The 27,433-nt window shown below is 43.9% G+C and overlaps 2 protein-coding genes across 2 annotated transcripts in view; one reads left to right on the forward strand and one right to left on the reverse strand.

The window, feature by feature from the left end:
* LOC121838636 (NLR family CARD domain-containing protein 3-like) overlaps nt 1-27,433 on the forward strand; it is a 733,752-nt gene that overhangs the window by 488,747 nt on the left and 217,572 nt on the right. The gene's annotated exons all lie outside the window — the stretch shown is intronic.
* The window catches only part of LOC112217236 (zona pellucida-like domain-containing protein 1), a 50,522-nt gene that overhangs the window by 1,067 nt on the left and 22,022 nt on the right, over nt 1-27,433 (reverse strand). Inside the window, exons 6-8 of the mRNA XM_024377505.1 lie at nt 23,783-23,863; nt 23,511-23,682; nt 23,245-23,347 (exon numbers count right to left, since the gene is read on the reverse strand). Of these exons, the coding sequence (XP_024233273.1) occupies nt 23,245-23,347; nt 23,511-23,682; nt 23,783-23,863 (356 nt within the window). The remainder of the gene's footprint in view (nt 1-23,244; nt 23,348-23,510; nt 23,683-23,782; nt 23,864-27,433) is intronic.

Below are 27,433 nucleotides of genomic sequence, written 5' to 3' on the forward strand. Positions count from 1 at the left end.
CTACTCTTACGATAAGTGCCATGGGATCTTTAATGACCTCAGAGAGTCAGGACACCCATTTAACATCCCCCTACACAGGGCAGTGTCCCCAATCACTGCCCTGGGGCATTGGGATATTATTTAGACCAGAGGAAATAGTGCCTCCTACTGGCCCTCCAACACCACTTCCAGCAGCATCTGGTCTCCCATCCAGGGACTGACCAGGACCAACCCTGCCTAGCTCCAGAAGCAAGCCAGCAGTGGTATGCAGGGTGGTGTGCTGCTGGACCCAATGACTGCTTCATTGGGTCTGTGAAATTAAATCAAGCGCACATCAGGTATATGAAAGTATCTGATATAGACCGAAAATTAGGGGTGATGAGAAGATGGCGCTGACAGACATGGCAGCTCTGCTTCTAGCTCCTAAGCAACTTTGGTCACTTTAATAATGTTTACATCCCACTAAACTCCTTTCATATATACAGTGGGGCAAAAAAGTATTTAGTCAGCCACCAATTGTGCAAGTTCTCCCACTTAAAAAGATGAGAGAGGCCTGTAATTTTCATCATAGGTACACTTCAACTATGACAGCCAATATGAGAAAAAAAATTCCTACAAACAAGCAAGATTTCTGGCTCTCACAGACCTGTAACTTCTTCTTTAAGAGGCTCCTCTGTCCTCCACTCGTTACCTGTATTAATGGCACCTGTTTGAACTTGTTATCAGTATAAAAGATACCTGTCCACAACCTCAAACAGTCACACTCCAAACTCCACTATGGCCAAGACCAAAGAGCTGTCAAAGGACACCAGAAACAAAATTGTAGACCTGCACCAGGCTGGGAAGACTGAATCTGAAATAGGTAAGCAGCTTGGTTTGAAGAAATCAACTGTGGGAGCAATTATTAGGCAATGGAAGACATACAAGACCACTGATAATCTCCCTCGATCTGGGGCTCCACGCAAGATCTCACCCCGTGGGGTCAAAATGATCACAAGAACGGTGAGCAAAAATCCCAGAACCACACGGGGGGACCTAGTGAATGACCTGCAGAGAGCTGGGACCAAAGTAACAAAGCCTACCATCAGTAACACACTACGCCGCCAGGGACTCAAATCCTGCAGTGCCAGACGTGTCTCCCTGCTTAAGCCAGTACATGTCCAGGCCCGTCTGAAGTTTGCTAGAGAGCATTTGGATGATCCAGAAGAAGATTGGAGAATGTCATATGGTCAGATGAAACCAAAATAGAACTTTTTGGTAAAAACTCAACTCGTCGTGTTTGGAGGACAAAGAATGCTGAGTTGCATCCAAAGAACACCATACCTACTGTGAAGCATGGGGGTGGAAACATCATCATTTGGGGCTGTTTTTCTGCAAAGGGACCAGGACGCCTGATCCGTGTAAAGGAAAGAATGAATGGGGCCATGTATCGTGAGATTTTGAGTGAAAACCTCCTTCCATCAGCAAGGGCATTGAAGAATGAAACGTGGCTGGGTCTTTCAGCATGACAATGATCCCAAACACACCGCCTGGGCAACGAAGGAGTGGCTTCGTAAGAAGCATTTCAAGGTCCTGGAGTGGCCTAGCCAGTCTCCAGATCTCAACCCCATAGAAAATCTTTGGAGAGAGTTAAAAGTCCGTGTTGCCCAGCAACAGCCCCAAAACATCATTGCTCTAGAGGAGATCTGCATGGAGGAATGGACCAAAATACCAGCAACAGTGTGTGAAAACCTTGTGAAGACTTACAGAAAACTCTGTCATTGCCAACAAAGGGTATATAACAAGGTAACAAAGTAACAAATAATATTTTCCACCATAATTTGCAAATAAATTCATTAAAAATCCTACAGTGTGATTTTCTGGATTTTTTTCTCATTTTGTCTGTCATAGTTGAAGTGTACCTATGATGAAAATTACAGGCCTCTCTCATCTTTTTAAGTGGGAGAACTTGCACAATTGGTGGCTGACTAAATACTTTTTTGCCCCACTGTATATACTGTATTCTATTCTACTGTATTTTAGTCAATGCCACTCTGACATTGCTCATCCAAATATTTATTCATTTCTTAACTCCATTATTTTACTTTTAGATTTGTGTGTATTGTTATGAATACACACAAGCTCGGAACACAATTATTTCGCTACACCCGCAATAACATCTGCTAAATATGTGTATGTGACCAACAAAATGTGATCTGATTTTAATTAACTATACCCCACAACTATTTATATATTTTTATTTCATTTAACTAGGATTTTTTTTTGTTAACTAGGCAAGTCAGTTAATAACAAATTCTTATTTTCAATTTCTGCCTAGGAACAGTGGGTTAACTGCCTTTTTTCAATGGCAGAACAATAAACTTGCATGCATTGAAACTTTTGAAGTTGAATAATCTGCACACATAACTCAGATTTTCACACATAAATTGGTGTAAATGGGAGACAATTCAAGTTTAGTCTAAATACATCAGCAGGGCCTAGATATTAATCTGTTGCGCTGAAGATCGGCGCCGTGGCCTCGGTTGAAATTTAAAGGTAGTAACCTATTGAGGTGACATTTGCAGCATTTACCGTAAATGCATTCTCTGAATGTGGGAACATTGCCTGTACATTTCAATCGCGCTACAGCGTGGACCTTCAGCATTACTGACTGAATCAGTCAGTGTATATGCCGAGAAACGTGTCACGATTCCAAAGCTATACTATACTACAGAGAGCAAGTTAATTATCTCACATCTTGAAAAATATTTGTAATGTACTTCTTGTTGACGAAATTCGTGCTGTTTTTTTTAGCTAGCTCCCAATAGACTCCCATTCACTCCTTGATAGATTGTGCTCCTTGTCCCAGAATCACCCAGAATGCACCGCGCGGCCCTTCAACGTAGCATGGGCAACATTTCCCATGTCCTCAAAGTATATCTGCTGTTGCGAATGTTATATTCCACTCTGTGAGGCACAGTGATCTGCAGGTTGAACATGGTGAGATTGTAGACATCTAAATTGATAGTGCAGTTTGTTTAGGTGATTTTACAGCTAACTAGCTACGTTACATGCTGATAGTCTTTGGTATTATTGTGTGAACCAAAGTTTGCTAGTGAGCTAGCCAACCAGCCCATAGAGAGAGCATTCCATTGTGGAGTTTGTAGTTGACTTGAGCTGCAGCAGATTTCCACAATGTTGCTACCAACCCTACTATAATGGCAAGATAAAACATTTGTTCACCAAAAATATTTTTCACACATATTATTTAACAATGTAAATGAAAGGAATTTGTGGTTTGGGATGGAGATTGGAGGTCGCCCAAGAAAGTACTATCACAATCAACAACTATCCTGACCTAAGAATGTAACTGAAATAAGAAATGTAAAGACATTGATCAGCTTTAGGTTATATTATCAGATCTTATTGTTATTGCGATAAACTTTTATATTTCAATTGGGGATAACTGTTGAAAGCTATGTGGGGGAATATTTTTAGAGTTCAGAGTGAAAGTTATGCTAAGATGACCCTCTCTCCCGCTCTCTAGCACACCTGCTGTCTTGACCTCTGAATGCTTGGCTATGAAAAGACAACTGACATTTACTCCTGAGGTGCTGACCTGTTGCACCCTCCACAACCAATATGATTATTAGTTGACCCTGCTGGTCATCTATGAATGTTTGAAACATCTTGAAGAACGAGCTGGCCTTAATGGCCACGTACTCGTATAATCTCCACCCGGCTCAGCTAGAACAGGACTGGCCACCCCTCAGTGCCTGGTTTCTCTCTAGGTTTCTGCCTTTCTAGCCTTTTCACATGTGAGTTCCAAATATCTCTTACGGTTGCCCCAGCATGAGCATTTTTAATGGGCCTGATGTCAGAATGCACTCACTGTTACAAAATGTGATTGTTACTCAACAGGACAGTTAACCCACGCAGCCCTCAAACCAAGGCACGCTGCCTGCTAATTATCTATAAGCTTTCTCAACTTGTCAATTTGAATGTATTTTCTAGCAACAGTTTGAATTGAGGTGTGTTCCACCTCCTCATTAATTCACATAGAAGTAACCCATTTCACTGTGGGTGACAATTTATGTTTGAGGTATTACTGAGCAGGACAAACTTATCTCTATGATGAGAGCACTAACTTTTTACCCCCTGGCACATTTTCTATCTGTTGCCCGCATTGCCTCCACTACTAGTAATAACTTTGGACATGTGTGCGTTCCTATCAAAGTAAGTGCCTTATTACGCTATCATTATAGTTTTTATATATCGTGTTGTCGTTTCTACTGTAGCACACCGTATGTCTATATGGAGAATAATGTACTTACAGTTGTATTGATATGGTTTCAAGTACTGGTGATGTGTGTAAAATACTTTGAAGGTTGTACTGATTATGATGAGTTAATTCATTCTAAGCTAATTGCCAGCTACGTGTGGTGCTATGTTTGTTGACATCTTACAATGCATTCTAGCTGTCATATAAACGTCTGTCAGACCAAAGATGTTATAATAAAATGAAGTGAAGGGATGGTTCACCCATCTTTCGAGTAAACTTCTGGAATTGAATTATGGAAGTGAATGATGCAAACAGACCCAACTCATCTTGTAACCTCTTGTCTTTGGTTGACACGAAAAAACAATTATGATGGCACACAAACTACCCATCGTCGGATTACTTTTGATTTTTGGAAAGTGTTTGTCAATTATTTTGATCACTGGTGAGGTCACACATGATGTGATGAATTGTAAATAGTAATTTCTATTAGCTAATTTATAATATGGTTTCGGTCAGCCAAGAGTTAGCTAAATATGACCGCTTGTGTTAGGTCACTCTTTCTTCAGTTAGCTACGACTAATGTAGCCTACATTTTCCGGTTTGGATGAGAATTGTGTAATGCTGTTTCTACTTCAGACATTCACAGAACATTGCATCCAAAAATAAACTGCTCACATTAAGGACAACATGTTGTAAAGACTGTGCAAAATGTTTCTGTGCTAAATCAGTGTGGCCAGCTCAAACACTGACTGTTGTGTCAATCGTAACTGGACATTTTAAGTGATCTAATCACACCGGTTTGAGCATACGCTGTAGGGACCACTGTAAAATGATCACACCCATGTGTTCGTATGTGTAAAAGGGCTAGGTTGTTTTTCCTAGCCACTGTGCTTCTGCATTGCTTGCTGTTTGGGGTTTTAGGCTGGGTTTCTGTATAAGCACATTGTGACATCTGCTTATGTAACAAGGGCTTTATAAATACATTTGATTTGATTGATGACATGGAGTAATAAGAGTTATTGTTATTGTCACGCCCTGGTCTTAGTATTTTGTGCTTTCTTTCTTTATTTGGTCAGGCCAGGGTGTGACATGGGTTTATTTTGTGTTGTGTTTATGTATGGGGGTTTTTCGTAGGTTTTGGGATTGTGGCTTAGTGGGGTTTTCTAGCATAGTCTATGGTTGCCTGAGGCGGTTCTCAATCAGAGGCAGGTGATTCTCGTTGTCTCTGATTGGGAACCATATTTAGGCAGCCATATTCTTTGAGTGTTTGGTTGGTGATTGTTCCTGTCTCTGTGTTAGTTTGCCCCAGTTTAGGCTGTTTCGGTTTTCACGTTACGTTTATTGTTTTTGTATTGTCGTGTTTATTCGTGTATTAAACATGTATCAAAATTACCACGCTGCATTTTGGTCCGATCCTTGCTACACCTCTTCGTCAGAGGAGGAGATAGAAGAAAACCGTAACAGAATCACCCACCACAACAGGACCAAGCGGCGTGGTGACAGGCAGCGGCAGCAGGAGCAACAAAATTTGGAATATACGACTTGGGAGGAAGTAGACAGGTGGGCGGTCGACCCAGGGAGAGTGCCGGAGCCTGCCTGGGATTCGCTGGAGCAGTGCGAAGAGGGTTATAGGAGAATGGAGTTGAAGTGACAAGCACGGCGGCGCAGAAGGAAGCCCGAGAGTCAGCCCCAAAAATTTCTTGGGGGGGGGGGGCTCAGGGAGAGTGTGGCAGAGTCAGGGTTCAGACCTGAGCCAACTCCCACTGTTTATCGTGAGGAGACCAGAACCAGAGCCGGTGTTGGAGGTGAGCGAAGCAGAGACTGTGAAGGAGTTAATGGGGAAAGTGGAGGAGAGAGTTATGAGGGAGTTGCTAGTTTGGTGCTTTAGGTACGATATTCGCCCGACGGAGCGTGTCAGGGATTTCATGGCACCTGGGTCAGCGCTCCATACTCGTCCTGAGGTGCGTGCTAGTCGGCTGGTGAAGATTGTGCCAGTCTCACGCACTAGTCCCCCTGTGCACTTCCCTAGCCTTGCACGTCCTGTGCCAGCCCTGCTCTCAGGCTCTCCAGTACGCCTTCACGGTCCGGTCCATCCTGTGCCACCTTCACACACCAGTCCTCCGGTGGCAGCTCCCCGCACCAGGCTTCCTGTGCGTGTTCTCGGCCCAGTACCACCAGTGCCAGCACCACGCACCAGGCCTTCAGTGCGCCTCGCCTGTTCAGCGCTGCCAGAACCTTTCTCCTCTCCAGCGCTGCCAGAGCCTTCCTCCTCTCCAGCGCTGCCAGAGCCTTCCTCCTCTCCAGCGCTGCCGGAGTCTCCTGCCTGTTCAGCGCTGCCAGAGCCTTCCTCCTCTCCAGCGCTGCCAGAGCCTTCCTCCTCTCCAGCGCTGCCGGAGTCTCCTGCCTGTTCAGCGCAGCCAGAGCTGCCAGTCTGCATGGAGCAGCCAGAGCTGCCAGTCTGCATGGACCAGCCGGAGCTGCCAGTCTGCATGGAGCAGCCGGAGCTGCCAGTCTGCATGGAGCAGCCGGAGCTGCCAGTCTGCATGGAGCAGCCGGAGCTGCCAGTCTGCATGGAGCAGCCGGAGCTGCCAGTCTGCAAGGAGCAGCCGGAGCTGCCAGTCTGCATGGAGCAGCCGGAGCTGCCAGTCTGCATGGAGCAGCCAGAGCTGCCAGTCTGCATGGAGCAGCCAGAGCAGTTAGAGCCGCCAGTCAGCCATGATCTTCCAGATCCGCCAGTCAGCCAGGATCTTCCAGATCCGCCAGTCAGCCAGGATCCGCCAGTCAGCCAGAATCTTCCAGATCCGCCAGTCAGCCAGGATCCGCCAGTCAGCCATGATCTTCCAGATCCGCCAGTCAGCCATGATCTTCCAGATCCGCCAGTCAGCCAGGATCCGCCAGTCAGCCAGGATCTTCCAGATCCGCCAGTCAGCCAGGATCCGCCAGTCAGCCAGGATCTGCCAGAACCACCAGCTAGCCAGGATCTGCCAGAGCCAATTACCTGCCTGAGCTTCCTCTCAGTACTGGGCTTCCTCTCAGTGCTGAGCTTCCTCTCAGTGCTGAGCTTCCCCTCAGTGCTGAGCTTCCCCTCAGTGCTGAGCTACCCCTCAGTCCCGAGCTTCCCCTCAGTCCCAAGCTTCCCCTCAGTCCCGAGCTTCCCCTCAGTCCCGAGCTTCCCCACAGTCCCGAGCTTCCCCACAGTCCCGAGCTTCCCCTCAGTCCCGAGCTTCTCCTCAGTCCCGAGCTTCCCCTCAGTCCCGAGCTACCTCAGTCCCGAACTGCCCCTCAGTCCAGTGGGGTCCTTGGTGAGGGTTATTAGGCCTAGGTCGGCGGCGAGGGTCACTAATTTAAGGACGCGTTATAAGGGGACTAAGACTTGGTTGGAGTGGGGTCCACGTCCCGAGCCGGAGCCGCCACCGTGGACAGACGCCCACCCGGACCCTCCCCTATGGGTTTAGGTGTGCGGCCGGGAGTCCGCACCTTGGGGGGGTTCTGTCACGCCCTGGTCTTAGTATTTTGTGTTTTCTTTATTTATTTGGTCAGGCCAGGGTGTGACATGGGTTTATTTTGTGTTGTGTTTATGTATGGGGGTTTTTCGTAGGTTTTGGGATTGTAGCTTAGTGGGGTTTTCTAGCATAGTCTATGGTTGCCTGAGGTGGTTCTCAATCAGAAGCAGGTGATTCTCGTTGTCTCTGATTGGGAACCATATTTAGGCAGCCATATTCTTTGAGTGTTTGGTGGGTGATTGTTCCTGTCTCTGTGTTAGTTTGCACCAGTTTAGGCTGTTTCGGTTTTCACGTTACGTTTATTGTTTTTGTATTGTCGTGTTTATTCGTGTATTAAACATGTATCAAAATTACCACGCTGCATTTTGGTCCGATCCTTGCTACACCTCTTCGTCTGAGGAGGAGATAGAAGAAAACCGTAACAGAATCACCCACCACAACAGGACCAAGCGGCGTGGTGACAGGCAGCGGCAGCAGGAGCAACAAAATTTGGAATATACGACTTGGGAGGAAGTAGACAGGTGGGCGGTCGACCCAGGGAGAGTGCCGGAGCCTGCCTGGGATTCGCTGGAGCAGTGCGAAGAGGGTTATAGGAGAATGGAGTTGAAGAGACAAGCACGGCGGCGCAGAAGGAAGCCCGAGAGTCAGCCCCAAAAATTTCTTGGGGGGGGGGGGCTCAGGGAGAGTGTGGCAGAGTCAGGGTTCAGACCTGAGCCAACTCCCACTGTTTATCGTGAGGAGCCAAGGAGGAGACCAGAACCAGAGCCGGTGTTGGAGGTGAGCGAAGCAGAGACTGTGAAGGAGTTAATGGGGAAAGTGGAGGAGAGAGTTATGAGGGAGTTGCTGGTTTGGTGCTTTAGGTACGATATTCGCCCGACGGAGCGTGTCAGGGATTTCATGGCACCTGGGTCAGCGCTCCATACTCGTCCTGAGGTGCGTGCTAGTCGGCTGGTGAAGATTGTGCCAGTCTCACGCACTAGTCCCCCTGTGCACTTCCCTAGCCTTGCACGTCCTGTGCCAGCCCTGCTCTCAGGCTCTCCAGTACGCCTTCACGGTCCGGTCCATCCTGTGCCACCTTCACACACCAGTCCTCCGGTGGCAGCTCCCCGCACCAGGCTTCCTGTGCGTGTTCTCGGCCCAGTACCACCAGTGCCAGCACCACGCACCAGGCCTTCAGTGCGCCTCGCCTGTTCAGCGCTGCCAGAACCTTCCTCCTCTCCAGCGCTGTCGGAGTCTCCCGCCTGTTTAGCGCTGCCAGAGCCTTCCTCCTCTCCAGCGCTGCCGGAGTCTCCTGCCTGTTCAGCGCAGCCAGAGCTGCCAGTCTGCATGGAGCAGCCAGAGCTGTCAGTCTGCATGGAGCAGCCAGAGCTGCCAGTCTGCATGGAGCAGCCAGAGCTGCCAGTCTGCATGGAGCAGCCGGAGCTGCCAGTCTGCATGGAGCAGCCGGAGCTGCCAGTCTGCATGGAGCAGCCGGAGCTGCCAGTCTGCATGGAGCAGCCGGAGCTGCCAGTCTGCATGGAGCAGCCGGAGCTGCCAGTCTGCATGGAGCAGCCGGAGCTGCCAGTCTGCATGGAGCAGCCAGAGCAGTTAGAGCCGCCAGTCAGCCATGATCTTCCAGATCCGCCAGTCAGCCATGATCTTCCAGATCCGCCAGTCAGCCAGGATCCGCCAGTCAGCCAGGATCTTCCAGATCCGCCAGTCAGCCAGGATCCGCCAGTCAGCCAGGATCTGCCAGAACCACCAGCTAGCCAGGATCTGCCAGAGCCAATTACCTGCCTGAGCTTCCTCTCAGTACTGGGCTTCCTCTCAGTACTGGGCTTCCTCTCAGTGCTGAGCTTCCCCTCAGTGCTGAGCTTCCCCTCAGTGCTGAGCTACCCCTCAGTCCCGAGCTACCCCTCAGTCCCGAGCTACCCCTCAGTCCCGAGCTTCCCCTCAGTCCCGAGCTTCCCCTCAGTCCCTTCCCCACAGTCCTGAGCTTCCCCACAGTCCTGAGCTTCCCCTCAGTCCCGAGCTTCCCCTCAGTCCCGAGCTTCTCCTCAGTCCCGAGCTTCCCCTCAGTCCCGAGCTACCTCAGTCCCGAACTGCCCCTCAGTCCAGTGGGGTCCTTGGTGAGGGTTATTAGGCCTAGGTCGGCGGCGAGGGTCGCTAATTTAAGGACGCGTTACAAGGGGACTAAGACTTGGTTGGAGTGGGGTCCACGTCCCGAGCCGGAGCCGCCACCGTGGACAGACGCCCACCCGGACCCTCCCCTATGGGTTTAGGTGTGCGGCCGGGAGTCCGCACCTTGGGGGTTCTGTCACGCCCTGGTCTTAGTAGTTTGTGTTTTCTTTATTTATTTGGTCAGGCCAGGGTGTGACATGGGTTTATTTTGTGTTGTGTTTATGTATGGGGGTTTTTCGTAGGTTTTGGGATTGTAGCTTAGTGGGGTTTTCTAGCATAGTCTATGGTTGCCTGAGGTGGTTCTCAATCAGAAGCAGGTGATTCTCGTTGTCTCTGATTGGGAACCATATTTAGGCAGCCATATTCTTTGAGTGTTTGGTGGGTGATTGTTCCTGTCTCTGTGTTAGTTTGCACCAGTTTAGGCTGTTTCGGTTTTCACGTTACGTTTATTGTTTTTGTATTGTCGTGTTTAGTCGTGTATTAAACATGTATCAAAATTACCACGCTGCATTTTGGTCCGATCCTTGCTACACCTCTTCGTCAGAGGAGGAGATAGAAGAAAACCGTAACAGTTATAAGATATTATTGATGTAGGTTGCTCTAAATGGAGAGATCCACAAGGCACTTTAAGATAATGGTTTGTCACACCCTGATCTGTTTCACCTGTCTTTGTTTGTCTCCATCCCCTTCCAGGTGTCACCCATCTTGCCGTTATCCCCGATGTATTTATAGCTGTACTCTCTGTTTGTTGCCAGTTCGTCTTGTCAGGTCTTACAAGCGTTCTTTCCCGCCTTCCTGTTTCTCTAGTTCTGTTTCCTAGTTTTTCCCAGTTCTGACCATTCTGCTTGCCCTGCTGTCCTGTATCTGCCTGACGCACATTGCCGTGCGCAACCAGTGTGGGTGCAATAATTGCATAACATGGATTTCTAAATTATTTTGCGACGTGTCCGGTCTGGTCAGCATGTTAGGTATAAGAAATTACACTGATCAAAAATATAAATGCAAGATGTAAAGTTTTGGTCACAGGCAACAACATCTCCACCCCGCTGATCCTCAACACTGGGGCTCCACAAGGGTGCGTTCTGAGCCCTCTCCTGTACTCCATGTTCACCCACTACTGCGTGGCCACGCACGCCTCCAACTCAATCATCAAGTTTGCGGACGACACAACAGTGGTAGGCTTGATTACCAACAACAGCTAGATGGCCTACAGGGAGGAGGTGAGGGCCCTCGGAGTGTGGTGTCAGGAAAATAACCTCACACTCAACGTCAGCAAAACTAAGGAGATGATTGTGGACTTCAGGAAACAGCAGAGGGAACACCCCCCTATCCACATCGATGGAACAGTAGTGGAGAGGGTAGTAAGTTTTAAGTTCCTCGGCGTACACATCACAGACAAACTGAATTGGTCCACCCACACAGACAGCATTGTGAAGAAGGCGCAGCGGCGCCTCTTCAACCTCAGGAGGCTGAAGAAATTCGGCTTGTCACCAAAAGCACTCACAAACTTCTACAGATGCACAATCGAGAGCATCCTGTCGGGCTGTATCACAGCCTGGTACGGCAACTGCTCCGCCCACAACCGTAAGGCTCTCCAGAGGGTAGTGAGGTCTGCACAACGCATCACCGGGGGCAAACTACCTGCCCTCCAGGACACCTACACCACCCGATGTCACAGGAAGGCCATAAAGATCATCAAGGACAACAACCACCCGAGCCACTGCCTGTTCACCCCGCTATCATCCAGAAGGCGAGGTCAGTACAGGTGCATCAAAGCTGGGACCGAGAGACTGAAAAACAGCTTCTATCTCAAGGCCATCAGACTGTTAAACAGCCACCACTAACATTGAGTGGCTGCTGCCAACACACTGACTCAACTCCAGCCACTTTAATAATGGGAATTGATGGGAAATGAGTAAAATATATCACTAGCCACTTTAAACAATGCTACCTAATGTAATGTTTACATACCCTACATCATTCATCTCATTTGTATACGTATATACTGTACTCTATATCATCTACTGCATCCTTATGTAATACATGTATCACTAGCCACTTTAACTATGCCACTTTGTTTAGATACTCATCTCATATGTATATACTGCACTCAATACCATCTACTGTATCTTGCCTATGCCGCTCTGTACCATCACTCATTCATATATCTTATGTACATATTTTTTATCCCCTTACAGTTGTGTCTATAAGGTAGTAGTTTTGGAATTGTTAGCTAGATTACTTGTTGGTTATTACTGCATTGTCGGAACTAGAAGCACAAGCATTTAGCTACACTTGCACTAACATCTGCTAACCATGTGTATGCGACAAATAAAATTTGATTTGTTTCATGAGCTAAAATAATATAACCCCGAAATTGTCTATTCTCACAAATATCTTATTTCTCTCAGATTCTGTGCACATTTGTTTACAACTTGTTAGTAAGCATTTCTCCATTGCCAAGATAATCCAGTTGATTAATTAAACAGCATGCTGGGGACAAAAAAACGCCATTGTAAAATGTGCAGTTTTCTCACACAACACAATGCCACAGATGTCTCAAGTTTTGAGGGAGCACACAATTGGCATGCTGACTGCAGGAATGTCCACCAGAGCTGTTGCCAGAGAATTTAACGTTAATTTCTCTGCAATAAGCCACATCCAACATCGTTTTAGAGAATTTGGCAGTACGTCCAACCTGCCTCACAAGCACAGACCACATTTATGGCGTTGGATGGGCGAGCGGTTTGCTGATGTCAACATTGTGAACAGAGTGCCCCATTGTCCATAGCACAAGCTAAGGACAACAAACACAATTGTATTTTATCGATGGCAATTTGAATGCACAGAGATAACATTACGAGATCCTGAGGCCCATTTTCCTGCCATTCATCCACCGCCAACCCCTTATGTTTCAGCATTATAATGCACGACACCATGTCGCAAGCATCTGTACACAATTCCTGGAAGCTGAAAATGTCCCAGTTCTTCCATGGCCTGCATACACACCAGATATGTCACCCATTGAACCTGTTTGGGATGCTCTAGATCGAGGTGTACGACAGCGTGTTCAAGGTTCTCACCAATATCCAGCAACTTCGCACAGACACTGAAGAGGAGTAGTACAACACAATCAACAGCCTGATCAACTCTGTGACAGAGATGTGTTGCACTCCATGAGGAAAGTGGTGGACACACCATATACTGGTATCTGTGACCAACAGATTCGTATCTGAATGTGAAATCCATAGATTAGGGCCGCATGAATTTATTTCAATTGACTGACATCTTTATATGAACTGTAACTCTTTGAAATTGTTGCATGTTGCAATTATATTTTTGTTCAGTGTATACATTACCAGTCAAAAGTTTGGACACACCTACTCATTACCGGGATTTTCTTAATTTTCACTATTTTCTAACACATCGTGTAGGATCAAAAAAAGTGTTAAACAACATATTTGAGATTCATCAAAGTAGCCACCCTTTGCTTTGATGACAGATCTGAACACTCTTGGCATTCTCTCAATCAGCTTCATGAGGTAGTCACCTGGAATGCATTTCAATTAACAGGTGTGCCTTGTTAAAAATATATTTGTGGACTTTCTTTCCTTCTTAATGCATTTGCGCCAATCAGTTGTGTTGTGACAAGGAAGGGGTGGTATACAGAAGATCAACCTCTTTGGTAAAATACCAAGTTCATATTATTGCAAGAACAGCTCAAATAAGCAAAAAGAAACAACAGTCCATCATTACTTTAAGACATGAACGTCAATCTGGAAAATGTCAAGAACTTTAAGTTTCTTCAAGTGCAGTGGCAAAAACCATCAAGCACTATGATGAATCCGTCTTTCGTGTAGTTCCCACCAGGAAGCATGGAGGATGAGGTGTGATGGTGTGGGGGTGCTTTGCTGGTGACACTGATTTATTTCGAATTCAAGGCACACTGAACCTCTTGAAGCTAGGGGGCATTATTTTTATGTTTGGAAAAATAACGTTCCCAAAGTAAACGGCCTATTTCTCAGGACCAGATGCTAGAATATGCATATAATTGACATATTGGGATAGAAAACACTCTAAAGTTTCCAAAACTGTCAAAATATTGTCTGTGAGTATAACGGAACTGATATTGCAGGCGAAAGCCTGAGGAAAATCCAATCAGGAAGTGCCTCTTATTTTGAAACCTCTGTGTTCCTATGCATGCCTATCCTCTATTTAAAGAGATATCAACCAGATACCTTTTTCTGTGGCTTCCCTAAGGTGTCAACAGTCTTTAGACATAGTTTCAGGCTTTTATTTTGATAAATGAGCGTGAAGGATCATACTCCGTAAGTGGAGAGGTGGGGGCTCTCAGAGTGAGTTTGTGCGCAATTGAGTAAAGCCGCCATTGTTCTTCTCGCTGTTATGGAAATAGCTACACACTCGGTTGATATATTATCGAATATATATTTTAAAAACTACCTGAGGAATGATTCTAAAAAATGTTTGACATGTATCTGTGGACATTATGAAGACTATTTGGAATTTCCGTCTGCGTTGTCGTGACCGCTCTTTCTGAACATAATGCGACAAACAAATGTCGGTATTTTGGGTATAAAAATAATCTTTATGGAACAAAAGGAACATTTGCTGTGTAACTGGGAGTCTCGTAAGTGAAAACATCCGAAGATCATCAAAGGTAAACGGTTAATTTGATTGCTTTTCTGATTGCTTTTCAGTTTGGGATGAGTTGGACCGCAGAGTGAAGGAAAAGCAGCCAACGAGTGCTCAGCATATGTGGGAATTCCTTCATGACTGTTGGAAAAGCATTCCAGGTGAAGCTGGTTGAGAGAATGTCAAGAGTGTACAAAGCTGTCATCAAGGGAAACGGTGGCTACTTTGAGCATTCTAAAATATATTTAGATTTGTTTAACACTTTTTTGGTTACGACATCATTCCATTTGTGTTATTTCATAGTTTTGATGTCTTCTATTAGTCTACAATGTAGAACATATTCAAAAATAAAAACCCTTGAATGAGTAGAGTAAGTGTGTCCAAACTTTTGACTGGTACTGTATGGTGAAGGTTCTATGGTTGTATGGCAGTATCAAGGTATTACCATATTGGTTATACCAATACGTTTAAATGAACAGGAGATACAGTAGGTGACCACAGGTTGATGTCAGATGTTACTTGTTTGTATTACTCTCTACCTATATTTCTTTACATAGTGGTTAACCCCAGCTACAGATCATTTTAGACCAGGTTGAATATGACTGAAAAAGTCGCTTTTTAACAAACACTGACAACAAATAATATAATGTGGCAAAGACACCAGTTATACCATATACAGTCAGATCCAAGAGAATTGGCAACCTTGATAAAGATGAGCAAAAAAAACTAAAATCAATAATATGAGCTATACGGTATGCTCAATAATTTATTTTAAATGTTTGTATTTTACCCCCGTTTTCTCCCCAATTTTGATCTTCTCTCATCACTGTAACTCCCAAACGGAATCGGGAGGTGAAGGTTGAGTCATGCATACTCCGAAACATAACCTGCCAAACCACACTTCTTAACACCAGCCCACTTAACCCGGAAGCCAGCCGCACCAACGTGTCGGAGGAAACATCGTTCACCTGACGACTGAGTTCAGCCTGCAGGCGCCTGGCCCACCACAAGGAATCGCTAGAGCGCAATGAGCCAAGTACAGCCCCCCCAGACAAACCATCCCCTAACCCGGACAACACTGGGCAAATTGTGCGATGCAGTGCCTTAGACCGCTGCGCCACTCGGGAGGCAAAACCCATTATTTTATATGAATACAGTTGTTCCCATAAAGAGATTGTTTAACAAGTTATATTATATGTAGATTAAGGATATCAAGGATCTGGAAAGGTTATGCATGGAGGAATGGTCTAAGATCCCTCTCAATGTGTTCTCCAACCTCAGAAAACATTTTTTAAAAGGCTTATTGCCGTTATCCTCGTAAGGTGAGATTTGAAAAGTATTGAAACATAGGTGCCAAGGCTTTTGACCTATATCTTTGAGAGGAACAAATATTACGTCTTAATATCTGAGCAATTGTATTAGAATAAAACAGAATTTTCAAATGTTTTGAGCATATAATAAGGCTCAGTATTTTTCTTATTTATTTTATACAGTCTTTTTTGCTCATCATTATCAGGAGTGCCAATAATGTTGGACTTTTTCCACATTTTGTTGTGTTACAGCCTGGATTTAAAATGGATTAAATGTAAAAAGTTTTGGTCCCCTAATGTAAAAGTGGATTTATGTTTTAAAAAATGAAAAGCTGAAATGTCTTGAGTCAATAAGTATAAAACCCCTTTGTTATGGCAAGCCTAAACAAGTTTGCTTAACAGGTCACATAATACATTGCAAGGACACAGTGTGTGCATTAATAGGTTTAACATGATTTTTGAATGACTACCTCCTTTCTATACCCCACACATACAGATAATTCTAAGCTCCCTCAGTCAAGCAGTGAATTTCAAGCACAGATTCAACCACAAAGACCAGGGAGGTTTTCCAATGCCTTGCAAAGAAGGGCAACTATTGGTAGATGGGTACAAAATCAGACATTGAATATCACTTTGAGCATGGTCAAGTTATTAATGACACTTTGGATGGTGTATCAATACACCAAGTCACTACAAAAAGATACAGGCATCCTTCTAAACTCAGTTGCTGGAGATGAAGGAAACCGCTCAGGGACTTTACCGCCAGGCCAATGGTGACTTTAAAACCGAGTTTAATGGCTGTGATAGGAGAAAACTGAGGATGGATTAAAACTTGTTGAGGATAGGGGGCAGTATTTTCACTTTGGATGAATTGCGTGCCCATAGTGAACTGCATCCTACTCAGTCCTAGATTGCTAATATATGCATATTATTATTACTATTGGATAGAAAACACTGAAGTTTCTAAAACTGTTTGAATTTTGTCTGTGAGTATAACAGAACTCATAGGGCAGGCAATCTTCCAAACAAGAAGTGAATTTCTGAATGTGGGGCAACTTTGACGTCATCGCCCCCTCCTTTCCCAACAAGATATGGATCTGGTAGCACTTCCTACGCCTTCCACTAGATGTCCTCATTCAGTAGAAAGTGGAATGGAGCATTTGCTGTGAACTTTGACTGAATGGGAGGGGAAATAGTCAGTGTCCCGACAGAATGCCATTTTTCTGTGGCGCATTTCTCTGTAGGTGCTACCGCTGTTCCATTTGTCTCCAGCTGAAAACGTATGATCCGGTTGGAACGTTATTGGATATATATGATAATAACATCCTGAAGATTGATTCTCTACTTAGTTTGACCAGTTTATTCGACCTGGAATATATCTTTTGGAAGTTTTCGTGCGAGTTATCCTGGACCAGCAGTCAGTTTTTGGGCACGTGAGCTGAAAGTGATAGCAAATGCAGCTACTTGGACACTAGTATTGGACATTATGGAACAAAACAATGATTTATTGTGGACTCCTTGCACTACATTCTGATGAAAGATCATCAAAGGTAAGGGAATATTTATGTTGTAATTTTGTATTTCTGTTGACTCCAACATGGCGGAGAAATACTTTTACGTCTGAGCGCTGTCTCAGATTATTGCAATGTTAGGCTTTTTCCATAACGTTTAAAAAAAATCTGACACAGCGGTTGCATTAAGAACCAGTGTATCTTTAATTATATGTAGAACATGTATCTTTAGTCAAACTTTATGATGAGTATTTCTGTTATCTGGCGTAGCTTTCTGTAATTCCTCCGGATATTTTGGAGGCAGTTCTGAACATGGCGTCAATGTAAACCGAGATTTGTGGATATAAATATGCATATTATTGAACAAAACATAAATGTATTGTGTAACATGTCATATGAGTGTCATCTGATGAAGATTTTCAAAAGGTTAGTGATTCATTTTATCTCTAATCCTGCTTTTGTGACTCTATCTTTGGCTGGAAAAAAATGGCTGCGTTTCCCCTTTGATTTGGTGGTGGTCTAACATAAATATATGTTGTGTTTTCGCTGTAAAACATTTTAAAAATCGGACGTGATGGGTAGATCAACAAGATTTTTATCTTTCATTTGAGGTATCGAACTTGTTAATGTGTGAAAGTTAAATATTTCGAAATAATATTTTTGAATTCCCTGCGCCACCTTTTCAGCTGAATGGGGGGGGTGGAGTTCCCTGAGGGGAACTCACTTTTGTTCTGAAAACAGTGTTTGGGGGAAAATCCAATGCAGCACATTACGGATTACCACAGTCCATATTTTCAAGCATTGGAGGCTGCATAAATGTCATTGGTATGCTTGTAATTGTTAAGGACTGGGGAGTTTTTCAGGATTTTTTTTTTATGGACTGGAGCTAAGCACAGGCAAAATTCTAGAGGTTCAGTTTGCTTTTCACCAGACACTGTGAGATGAATTTACCTTTCAACAGGACAATAACCGAAAACACAAGTCCAAATCTACACTGGAGTTGCTTACCAAGAAGACAGTGAATGTTCCTGAGTGGCCAAGTTACACTTTTGACTTAAATCTGCTTGAAAATCTATGGCAAGACTTGAAAATGGTTATCTAGCAATGATCAACAACCAATTTGTCTGAATTTTGAAAATAACCATTGATCTTTTCAAAGATTGTACAATCCATGTGAGCAAAGCTGTTAGCGACTTACCCAGAAAGACTGTAAACATTTCTAAAAACGTGTTTTCACTCTATCATTATGGGGTAATGTGTGTAATAATATTTAATCAATTTTGAATTGAGGCTGTAACAACAAAATGTGGAATAAGTCAAGGGGAATGGATACTTTCTGAAGGCACTGTATATGTGACTCACCACTTGGATTCGGTCTAATGTAGCAAAATGTGAAATAGTGTTTTTTACATTGATAAAAGCAGAGCCACAGAGCTACAAAATGGTATATCATACACTGCATTTGAGGAACAATGTGAAAGTAATTGGGCTTTAAAGGTTGATCAACTTGTAAACTCACTTTTGAGAAAATCGCCTTTTAATGTTTTGGTATCCAGTGAAGAAGAGCTCTTTGTCTACACCCATTCAGCATTGTTCACAACCTTCTAAACTTTCTCCCCACCCATTTCATTTCGCTCGGAGCACACAGTTGACTGACGCTCTGGCTGACAATTTGTTTACCTCTGGATAGCATGAAAACCGCCTAACCAGCTCTGCTGGTAACAATTTCAGTACGCTTTTTTACAGACGTTTACTGACACTGGCCATATTCAACGGGTGTTGTATACACGTCGTGTAACGTTAATTAACGAGCCAGCCAGGTAACGTTAGCTAGTTAAACAAAAATGTAGCCTAGGAGCCAGGGAAAATGTTGGCCTTTTATAAACGCATTTCATGCAATTCTATGTCATTTTTACTGGAGCCTGGAGGCTACTTTGACAATGACAAACAGAATTTGAGAACAATAAAAACGTCATTGTCTTGAATCCATCAATAGCCTAGGTGTGTGGAGACACATATTGTATGCTACAATACGAGGAGGAAATTATAGCCCTAAAAATGCTTTACAGTTTCAATGACTCACCCATTGATGCGCAGCTCACTCGCTGGTGATGGCCCATGCGCTCGTGCCAAAAGAGAGTCTCTCTAAACAATATTTGAAAGTTGATCAAATATTTTGGTAGCCTACAGCACAGTCTTCTCTTTTCAGCAGGAGCCATTTGCTTTCCAACCTGTATTTTCCCTCGATTGTATTTGAAATAGGGCAGATCCTCACCAGACATCACTGGCAACAACGTTGCCTATGGGCACAAACCCACCGTTGCTGGACCAGACAGGACTGGCAAAAGGTGGTCTTCACTGACGAGTCGTGGTTTTGCCTCACCAGGGGCGATGGTAGGATTTGTGTTTATTGTCGAAGGAATGAGCATTACACCGAGGCCTGTACTCTGGAGCCGGATCGATTTGGAGGTGGAGGGTCCATCATGGTCTGAGGCGGTGTGTCACAGCATCATCAGAGTTAGCTTGTTGTCATTGCAGGCAATCTCAATGCTGTGCGTTACAGGGAAGACATCCTCCTCCCTCATGTGGTACCCTTCCTGTAGGCTCATCCTGACATGACCCTTTAGCATGACAATGCCACCAGCCATACTGCTCATTCTGTGCATGATTGCCTGCAAGACAGGAATGTCAGTGTTCTGCCATGGCCAGCGAAGACCCGGATCTCAATCCCATTGAGCACGTCTGGGACCTGTTGAATCTGAGGGTGAGGGCAACGGCCATTCCCCCCAGAAATGTCTGGGAACTCGCAGGTGCCTTGGTGGAGTGGGGTAATATCTCACAGCACTGACAAATCTGGTGCAGTCTATGAGGAAGTAGTATTTAATGCAGCTGGATACTGACTGTTACTTTTGACCCCCCCTTTTGTTCAGGGACACATTATTTCATTTCTGTTAGTCACATGTCTGTGGAACTTGTTAAGTTTCTCTCAGTTGTTGAATCTTATGTTCATACAAATATTTTTACATGTTAAAACCTGTTGCGACTCTAGGGGCAGTATTTTCATTTTTGAAAAAAAAACATTCCCGTTTTAAACGGGATATTTTGTCAGGACAAGATGCTAGAATATGCATATAATTGACAGCTTTGGGTAGAAAACACTCTCACGTTTCCAAAACTGTAAAGATATTGTCTGTGAGTAAAACAGAACTGATGTTGCAGGCGAAAGCCTGAGAAAAATCCAATCCTGAAGTGCCCCATATTTTGAAAGCGCTGTGTTCCAATGAGTCCCTATTGAGCTGTGAATGTGCTATCAACCAGCTTACGCTTTCTACGTATTCCCCAAGGTGTCTATAGCATTGTGACGTAGTTTTACGCATTTATGTTGAAGAATAGCCGTAGGCGGCTACATTGCGTAAGTGGTCACCTGATGGCTGCCAGGGTGACTCTCACGTAAAATACAGAGGTAGCCATTACTCCAATCGGTCCTACTGAAAAACTAATTGTCCCGACGGATATATTATCGAATAGATATTTAAAAAACACCTTGAGGATTGATTATAAACAACGTTTGCCATGTTTCTGTCGATATTATGGAGCTAATTTGGAATATTTTTCGCCATTTTCGTGACTGCAATTTCCGGGCGATTTCTCAGCCAAACGTGAAGAACAAACAGAGCTATTTCGCCTACAAACATAATATTTTGGGAAAAAAGGAACATTGACTAGCTAACTGGGAGTCTCGTGAGTGAAAACATCCGAAGTTCATCAAAGGTAAACGATTTAATTTGATTGCTTTTCTGATTTCCGTGACCAAGTTAGCTGCTAGCTGGACAAAATGCTATGCTAGGCTATCGATAAACTTACACAAATGCTTGTCTAACTTTGGCTTTAAAGCATATTTTGAAAATCTGAGATGACAAGGGTGATTAACAAAAGGCTAAGCTGTGTCTCAATATATTTCATTTGTGATTTTCATGAATAGGAATATTTTCTAGGGATATTTATGTCCGTTGCGTCATACTAATTAGTTTCAGGCGATGATTACGCTCCCGCATGCGGGATGGGGAGTCAGTAGAGGTTAAGTTTGCTGAAAATAAATGCAGTTGACAGTGAGAGGGTGTTTCTTTTTTTGCTGAGTTTAGGTGTGAAATATACTGTAGGTCCCCGAGTGAATAGGGTTGGGAACCCAAGGATTAGACCATTTGCTATTTTGTAAAAGATAACTCTTTCCATTCCATTGTCCAGGGAAGGAGGAGACAAAATGTTACATTTGAGTGGGACTCGAACAACATTTGAATCTCTTCACCAATTTTGCCTAGAAGGCCAATGCACCTTCCATTGCAGCACAGAGCCTTTCTGATAAGAAGCCAAATTGAGAATCTTACGTGTGCCGGACTAAGCCCGTCTCCGTCAAAGTAAGCTAGTTAACCAACAGTGAACAAAGTAGCAACACTGCCTAACATTAGGTTCTAACTAGAATAGCAAACAGCTCTGGGAAACAAATAATAACATCCTCTAGGGAGCCAGCTATTTAATGTTTGCTAGCTAGCTAACAGTACACTTTAGCTTAAGACATATAGCTAGCTAGCTAAACAATGAACCTAACTAGGTAAACAACGTTTAAGATCACACACACGTCATGTTAGCTAATGAGCCAGCCAGCTAACGTTAGCCAGTTAAACAATGAACAAAGTGGCAACAATGCCACAGTGTTGAGAGCTAACCAACCAGGTCCAAATTTAGCTAGCTAACATTAGACTAACTAGAAAAGCAAACGGCTCTGGGAAACAAATAATAACGTCAGATAGGGAGCCAGCCTGCTAATGTTAGCTAGCTAGCTAACAGTACACTTTAGCTTGAAATTAAACCACTTTGTCAAAATTTGAGATGTGCAATATATGAAAATGGAGCTACCTAACGCTAGACTATCAACATGCATCATGGACACATCTCCCTGTCAGAAAGGCTATCCTTAGTTTGAAGACATAATCCGGAGACAGGTGTTTTCTCCATCTCTTTAGCTATCATACTCTAATTCCACTGATTTCAAAACTTGATCCTCCAGAAAATGGAGAGCAACACTTATGCTGCTCCACTACACAATACGTTTATAATAAAGCTGTGTTCGACAGGTTTACCAACACAGACTGACGAGCTCAAATAGACAGACGCTTTCTTTATGGCAGACCAATCCAAACTCCTCTCTCGGCATGTCCAGCCCACATTATCTCAGCCAATCATGGCTAGTGGGAAGGTTGCTAACTTTTTCTGTGGCTTAACCAACAAGGCTCGTAATTTAACAACTTTATTCATATATACAGATGGCATACAAGTTTGTTATTAACGCACATGAAAGATCACATGTTCGATTAGGCATTTCTGCCAAAAAACGCATTTGATTAAAAAAAATTGTTTACATTCAAACTGCTCTCCTGTGAAGTGGTGACTTGCGACTTAGGCCTAGTTTCCTGAATCGGGTCACATATAATAGTATATACCTCAACGAGTACATTAAAAACGTTTATTTAACTAGGCAAGTCAGTTTAGAAGAAATCCTTGTATTCAATGACAGCCTACACCAGCCCGGACCAATTGTGCACCGCCCTATGGGACTCCCAATCACGACCGGTTGTGATACAGCCTGGATTCGAATCAGGGTGTCTGTAGTGACACCTCTAGCACTGAGATGCAGTGCCTTAGACCGCTGGGCCACTCAGACCAAAATTAGAATTTGATCTTGCGTTGGGTAGGTCTGCATTCTCTCCTGTTCATTCAACTCTTTAGTACAGGGGTGGATTTGGAATAGTGCATGTGCCAGGGGCGGATGATTGAGGGGGAGGGAGGGGGTGGACAGTTGCGAGGCGTACCGCTCCTTGTGATTATTGGCCCAGCAGTAATGATAGCATTTCCTGATGCAGAGTTTGATTCCGTCCTCTCTGAGACGTCCCGCTTCTTTCTACTACCACAGATCTGTGGAGACAAGACAGGGATATGTGTCTTTAATCCAAATATTTTTGCTTTGAGTTCAAATTACCAGCATGTTATTAAAGGTACCAAGTCATTGCTTTGTTTCTCATCTTGGTGTGAATGCCTTTTGGACTAATATTGCCAGAGGTCACCCTCAGAACCTCACCGGCATGAGCATGGGGCAGTCATCGGCTCGACACAGCTTGGTAACGCAGTGCAGGAAGACGGTAGACATTTTCTGGTTCTTGTGCTTGACAAAGCGAAACACTTCAAAGGCAAAACGGCCCATTTGACTCTTCCCATTCTCAAACACAGTTGTCTGTGGGTCTTTGTCACAGCTGGTTCAGAAACAAAGACAAAACAACAAAACAGATCGGAAAAATCACACTACCGCACTGTTCAAGGAAATTGCTTCAGAGTAACATGCATAAGAATTACCTAAAGAAGAGGTCATAGCGAAGTTCATCATTTGGATTCCCAGAGGCAGTGGTGTAACAGTAGTCCATCAGAACATTCCATCTATTTTAGCAGGGAGAAGGAAAAATATGGTAAATGGTAATTAAAATAGGAATGATTGCTCTAGGATCAAACAATCTGAAAGAGGGGTCTGGTCTTATCACCTCAGGACAAGGGCCTCCCTTTCTCCAGCAAGGTTAGCATTGAGTCACTTAGGATTAGGCTGCATCCCTTTCAGTCATGGCGTCTGTCCTACCATGTGTTATCGGCTGAGATAGTAGGTCAGTGACAGAGGGGCCCCAGCAAACAAGTCCCCATTGGCACGATATGGGCTAAAATATTGTCCCCATGTAGGCTATTAACATTTGGGCCAATGAGCCTTGGCTCATTGGCTTTACATTTGCCACCAAGGCATTTGCCCAGTGTTTCCCAGTGTGGGCAGCCCATATGTAAAGGCAGCCCTCACTTTGCCTGAAATAAGGCCATATTTCCCTAGCAACATGCCCACATTGGCACAATGGCCCGTGTTGGGCTGGGGTGGGCTTGTTGTGGTCTGGCCCATGTTAGGCTGTTGTGGAATAGCCCATGCCAACCTTATCCACCGAATACCCACATGGGGCCAATGGGGAGATGTTTGTGGGGCGTTTCTTAATTGACACAGTAGTGACACAGTTAATAGCATTATGGGCCACTCCTCTTGCATATCCCTTTGATTTTTGTTTTAGTTCAACACTCTATTTGGTCAAGAAAATATAAAAATGTAATGAGCCTGTATAATTATTTTATGGTCCTCTGTATCTCAGTTGGTGGGCCTGCACCACGAGGGGGCTAAAGATTCAAACTTTAGCCCCCTCAGTTTTAGTTTTATGTTCCTATTTAAAAATAGCTAAGAAGTTTAAAATGATTGAGTGACAGGTTGGCTCCCCCAAAAAATCTGTATCTCCAGAGCACTGTGTCAGCATTATGGACAGGGTGCTCTGCGGTGTGTGTAGGCAGCCTAGTTTCATAGACTAGACATAGTAAACGTAGTGAATGTAAATCCGGGACACTTAAATTTGTATGATATGTTACGTTTGGTATCGTTACATAAAGCAGAAGGTTACATAAAGGTGCAATATGCAGAAATCCCACCGCCATTTCCTGATTGCTAAAATGGAATAGTTTGACCAATTTCAGTTTGACAAAAAAAACAGTAATTCTGTAGAGAATCATTGTACCATCTAAACTGCTGTGAAATACATTTTCCATAACCAAAAATATTGTATTTTCAAAACAAAACTTAATGGGAAGCATAGAAGAGTGCACATAGAACAGATCTATTACTTCTTAGACTTGCTTTCAATGAGAATGATGGATCTCTAACGGAACATATATATGAATTTGGTCGGATCGCCCAAAAAGTTACATTTTGTAAGTTTTGCAAATTCATAACATATTGTACTTTTACCAAATTCGCAACATATACAAAAATGGATGGACATTCTAAAATAATACATACCATACAAAACGTAACATATCATACTAAATGCAGTGTCTCGGATTTATGTACAGAATAATACAAAATGCTGAGACCAGATTTCAAAAGCTTCATGTTTATTGTTGTATAGTGTGATTATTAGCGGAATTCAATATCATTTCAATGCAAGAACCCCCCCAAAATGTAGCCCCCTCAGTGAATTAAAACTGCCCCTTAGTCACTTTATCCTGATGCCAGGTCTGTCAGTTGGTTGAGCATGGCGGTTGCAGCAGGGGTGCTATAGAAAGCCACTGGGCGGTTAGGTATGACTCCTTTGAGTTTCCGTAAAAAAATATTGCATGCTACAATACAAGGAGGAAATTCTAGCCCTAAAAATGCTTTCCAGTTTCAATGGCTCACCCAATGATGCGCAGCTCAGTCTCTGGTGATGGCATCGCCGATGCGCTCGTGCCAAAAGAGAGTCTCTCTAAACAATATTTGAAAGTTGATCAAATATTTTGGTAGCCTACAGCATAGTCTTCTCTTTTCCCATTTGCTTTCCAACCTGTATTTTCCCTCGATTGTATTTGAAATATTGTGAAAGGCCTGTTTTGTCTGCATGCTGTTTTTTCACTGCCAGATTTACTGCACATTCCTGACTGTAGACTAGTCCATGTTATTAGGCTACAATCCACAGCTATTGATCCACTGTCGCTAAATTATAGGCCTTCTCATTGTGTAATAGGCTATTCTGAATTATAATTAATTTCTGAACAGACAGCAGTAATTCTATAACTTTTGTAAATGTATTTCAATTGATCAGGGGAGCTGCAGTTCATTCAGAACCCTTCATGTGTCTATGATTCTATAAGGAAATAAATTATGTGGTGCAACGCTTGAGAGATCCAGGCTCATGTCTATCAGAGTAGAGAGAGAGAGAACAATATCATAGAAAGTTAAGTTAGAAAGCATAAACCCGGGTCTACCCAAATCAACTCTTAGAATGTTAGGCCCAGGCTGAAATTCTATTTTTTAACAGTACGCTGTTTTGTGGGGGCAGGATAATTAAATAACAGACAACTCGAATGAACTTCGATCGCCTTTATTAGAATTCTTTCATTTAAAATAATTTCTTATGCCAGGAGAGGTACAGGATCCGGCCAAATAGGTTCCGGAACAAAACAGTCCAAAATGGAGTGGTGCCGGATCCTGTTCCAGCAGGATCCAGCTCAAATTAAACTCTATGGGACGGTTGAGCTAACTAGGCTAATGTGATTAGCATAAGGTTGTAAGTAACAAAAAAAATCCCAGCACATAGACCTATCTGATATGGGCAGAAAGCTTAAATTCTGGTTTATCTAACTGCACTGTCCAATTTACAGTAGCTATTACAGTGAAATAATACCTTGCTATTGTTTGAGGAGAGTGCACAATTATGAACTTGAAAATGTATTAATAAACAAATTAGGCACATTTGGGCAGTCTTGATACAACATTTTGAACAGACATGCAATGGCTCATTGGATCAGTCTAAAACATTGCATACACAGCTGCCATCTAGTGGTCAAAATCTAAATTGAGCCTGGGCTAGAATAATTAACTCAGCAAAAAAAGAAACATCCCTTTGTCAGGACCATGTCTTTCAAAGATCATTTGTAAAAATCCATATAACTTCACAGATCTTCAGTGTAAAGGGTTTAAACACTGTTTCCCATGCTTGTTGAATGAGCCATAAACAATTAATGAACATGCACCTGTGGAACGGTCATTAAGACACTAACAGCTTACAGATAGTTGACAATTAAGGTCACAGTTATGAAAACTTAGGACACTAAAGAGGCCTTTCTACTGACTGAAAAACACCAAAATAATTATGCCCAGGGTCCCTGCTCATCTGCGTGAACGTGCCTTAGGCATGCTGCAAGGAGGCATGAGGACTGCAGATGTGGCCAGGGCAATAAATTGCAAAGTCCGTACTGTGAGACACCTAAGACAGCGCTACAGGGAGACAGGACGGACAGCTGATCGTCCTCACAGTGGCAGACCACTTGTAACACCGGCACAGGATCGGTACATCCGAACATCACACCTGTGGGACAGGTACAGGATGGCAACAACAACTACCTGAGTTTCACCAGGAACGCACAATCCCTCCATCAGTGCTCAGACTGTCCGCA

The sequence above is a fragment of the Oncorhynchus tshawytscha genome, linkage group LG17, assembly GCF_018296145.1.
Source record: "Oncorhynchus tshawytscha isolate Ot180627B linkage group LG17, Otsh_v2.0, whole genome shotgun sequence".
Taxonomy (NCBI): domain Eukaryota; kingdom Metazoa; phylum Chordata; class Actinopteri; order Salmoniformes; family Salmonidae; genus Oncorhynchus; species Oncorhynchus tshawytscha.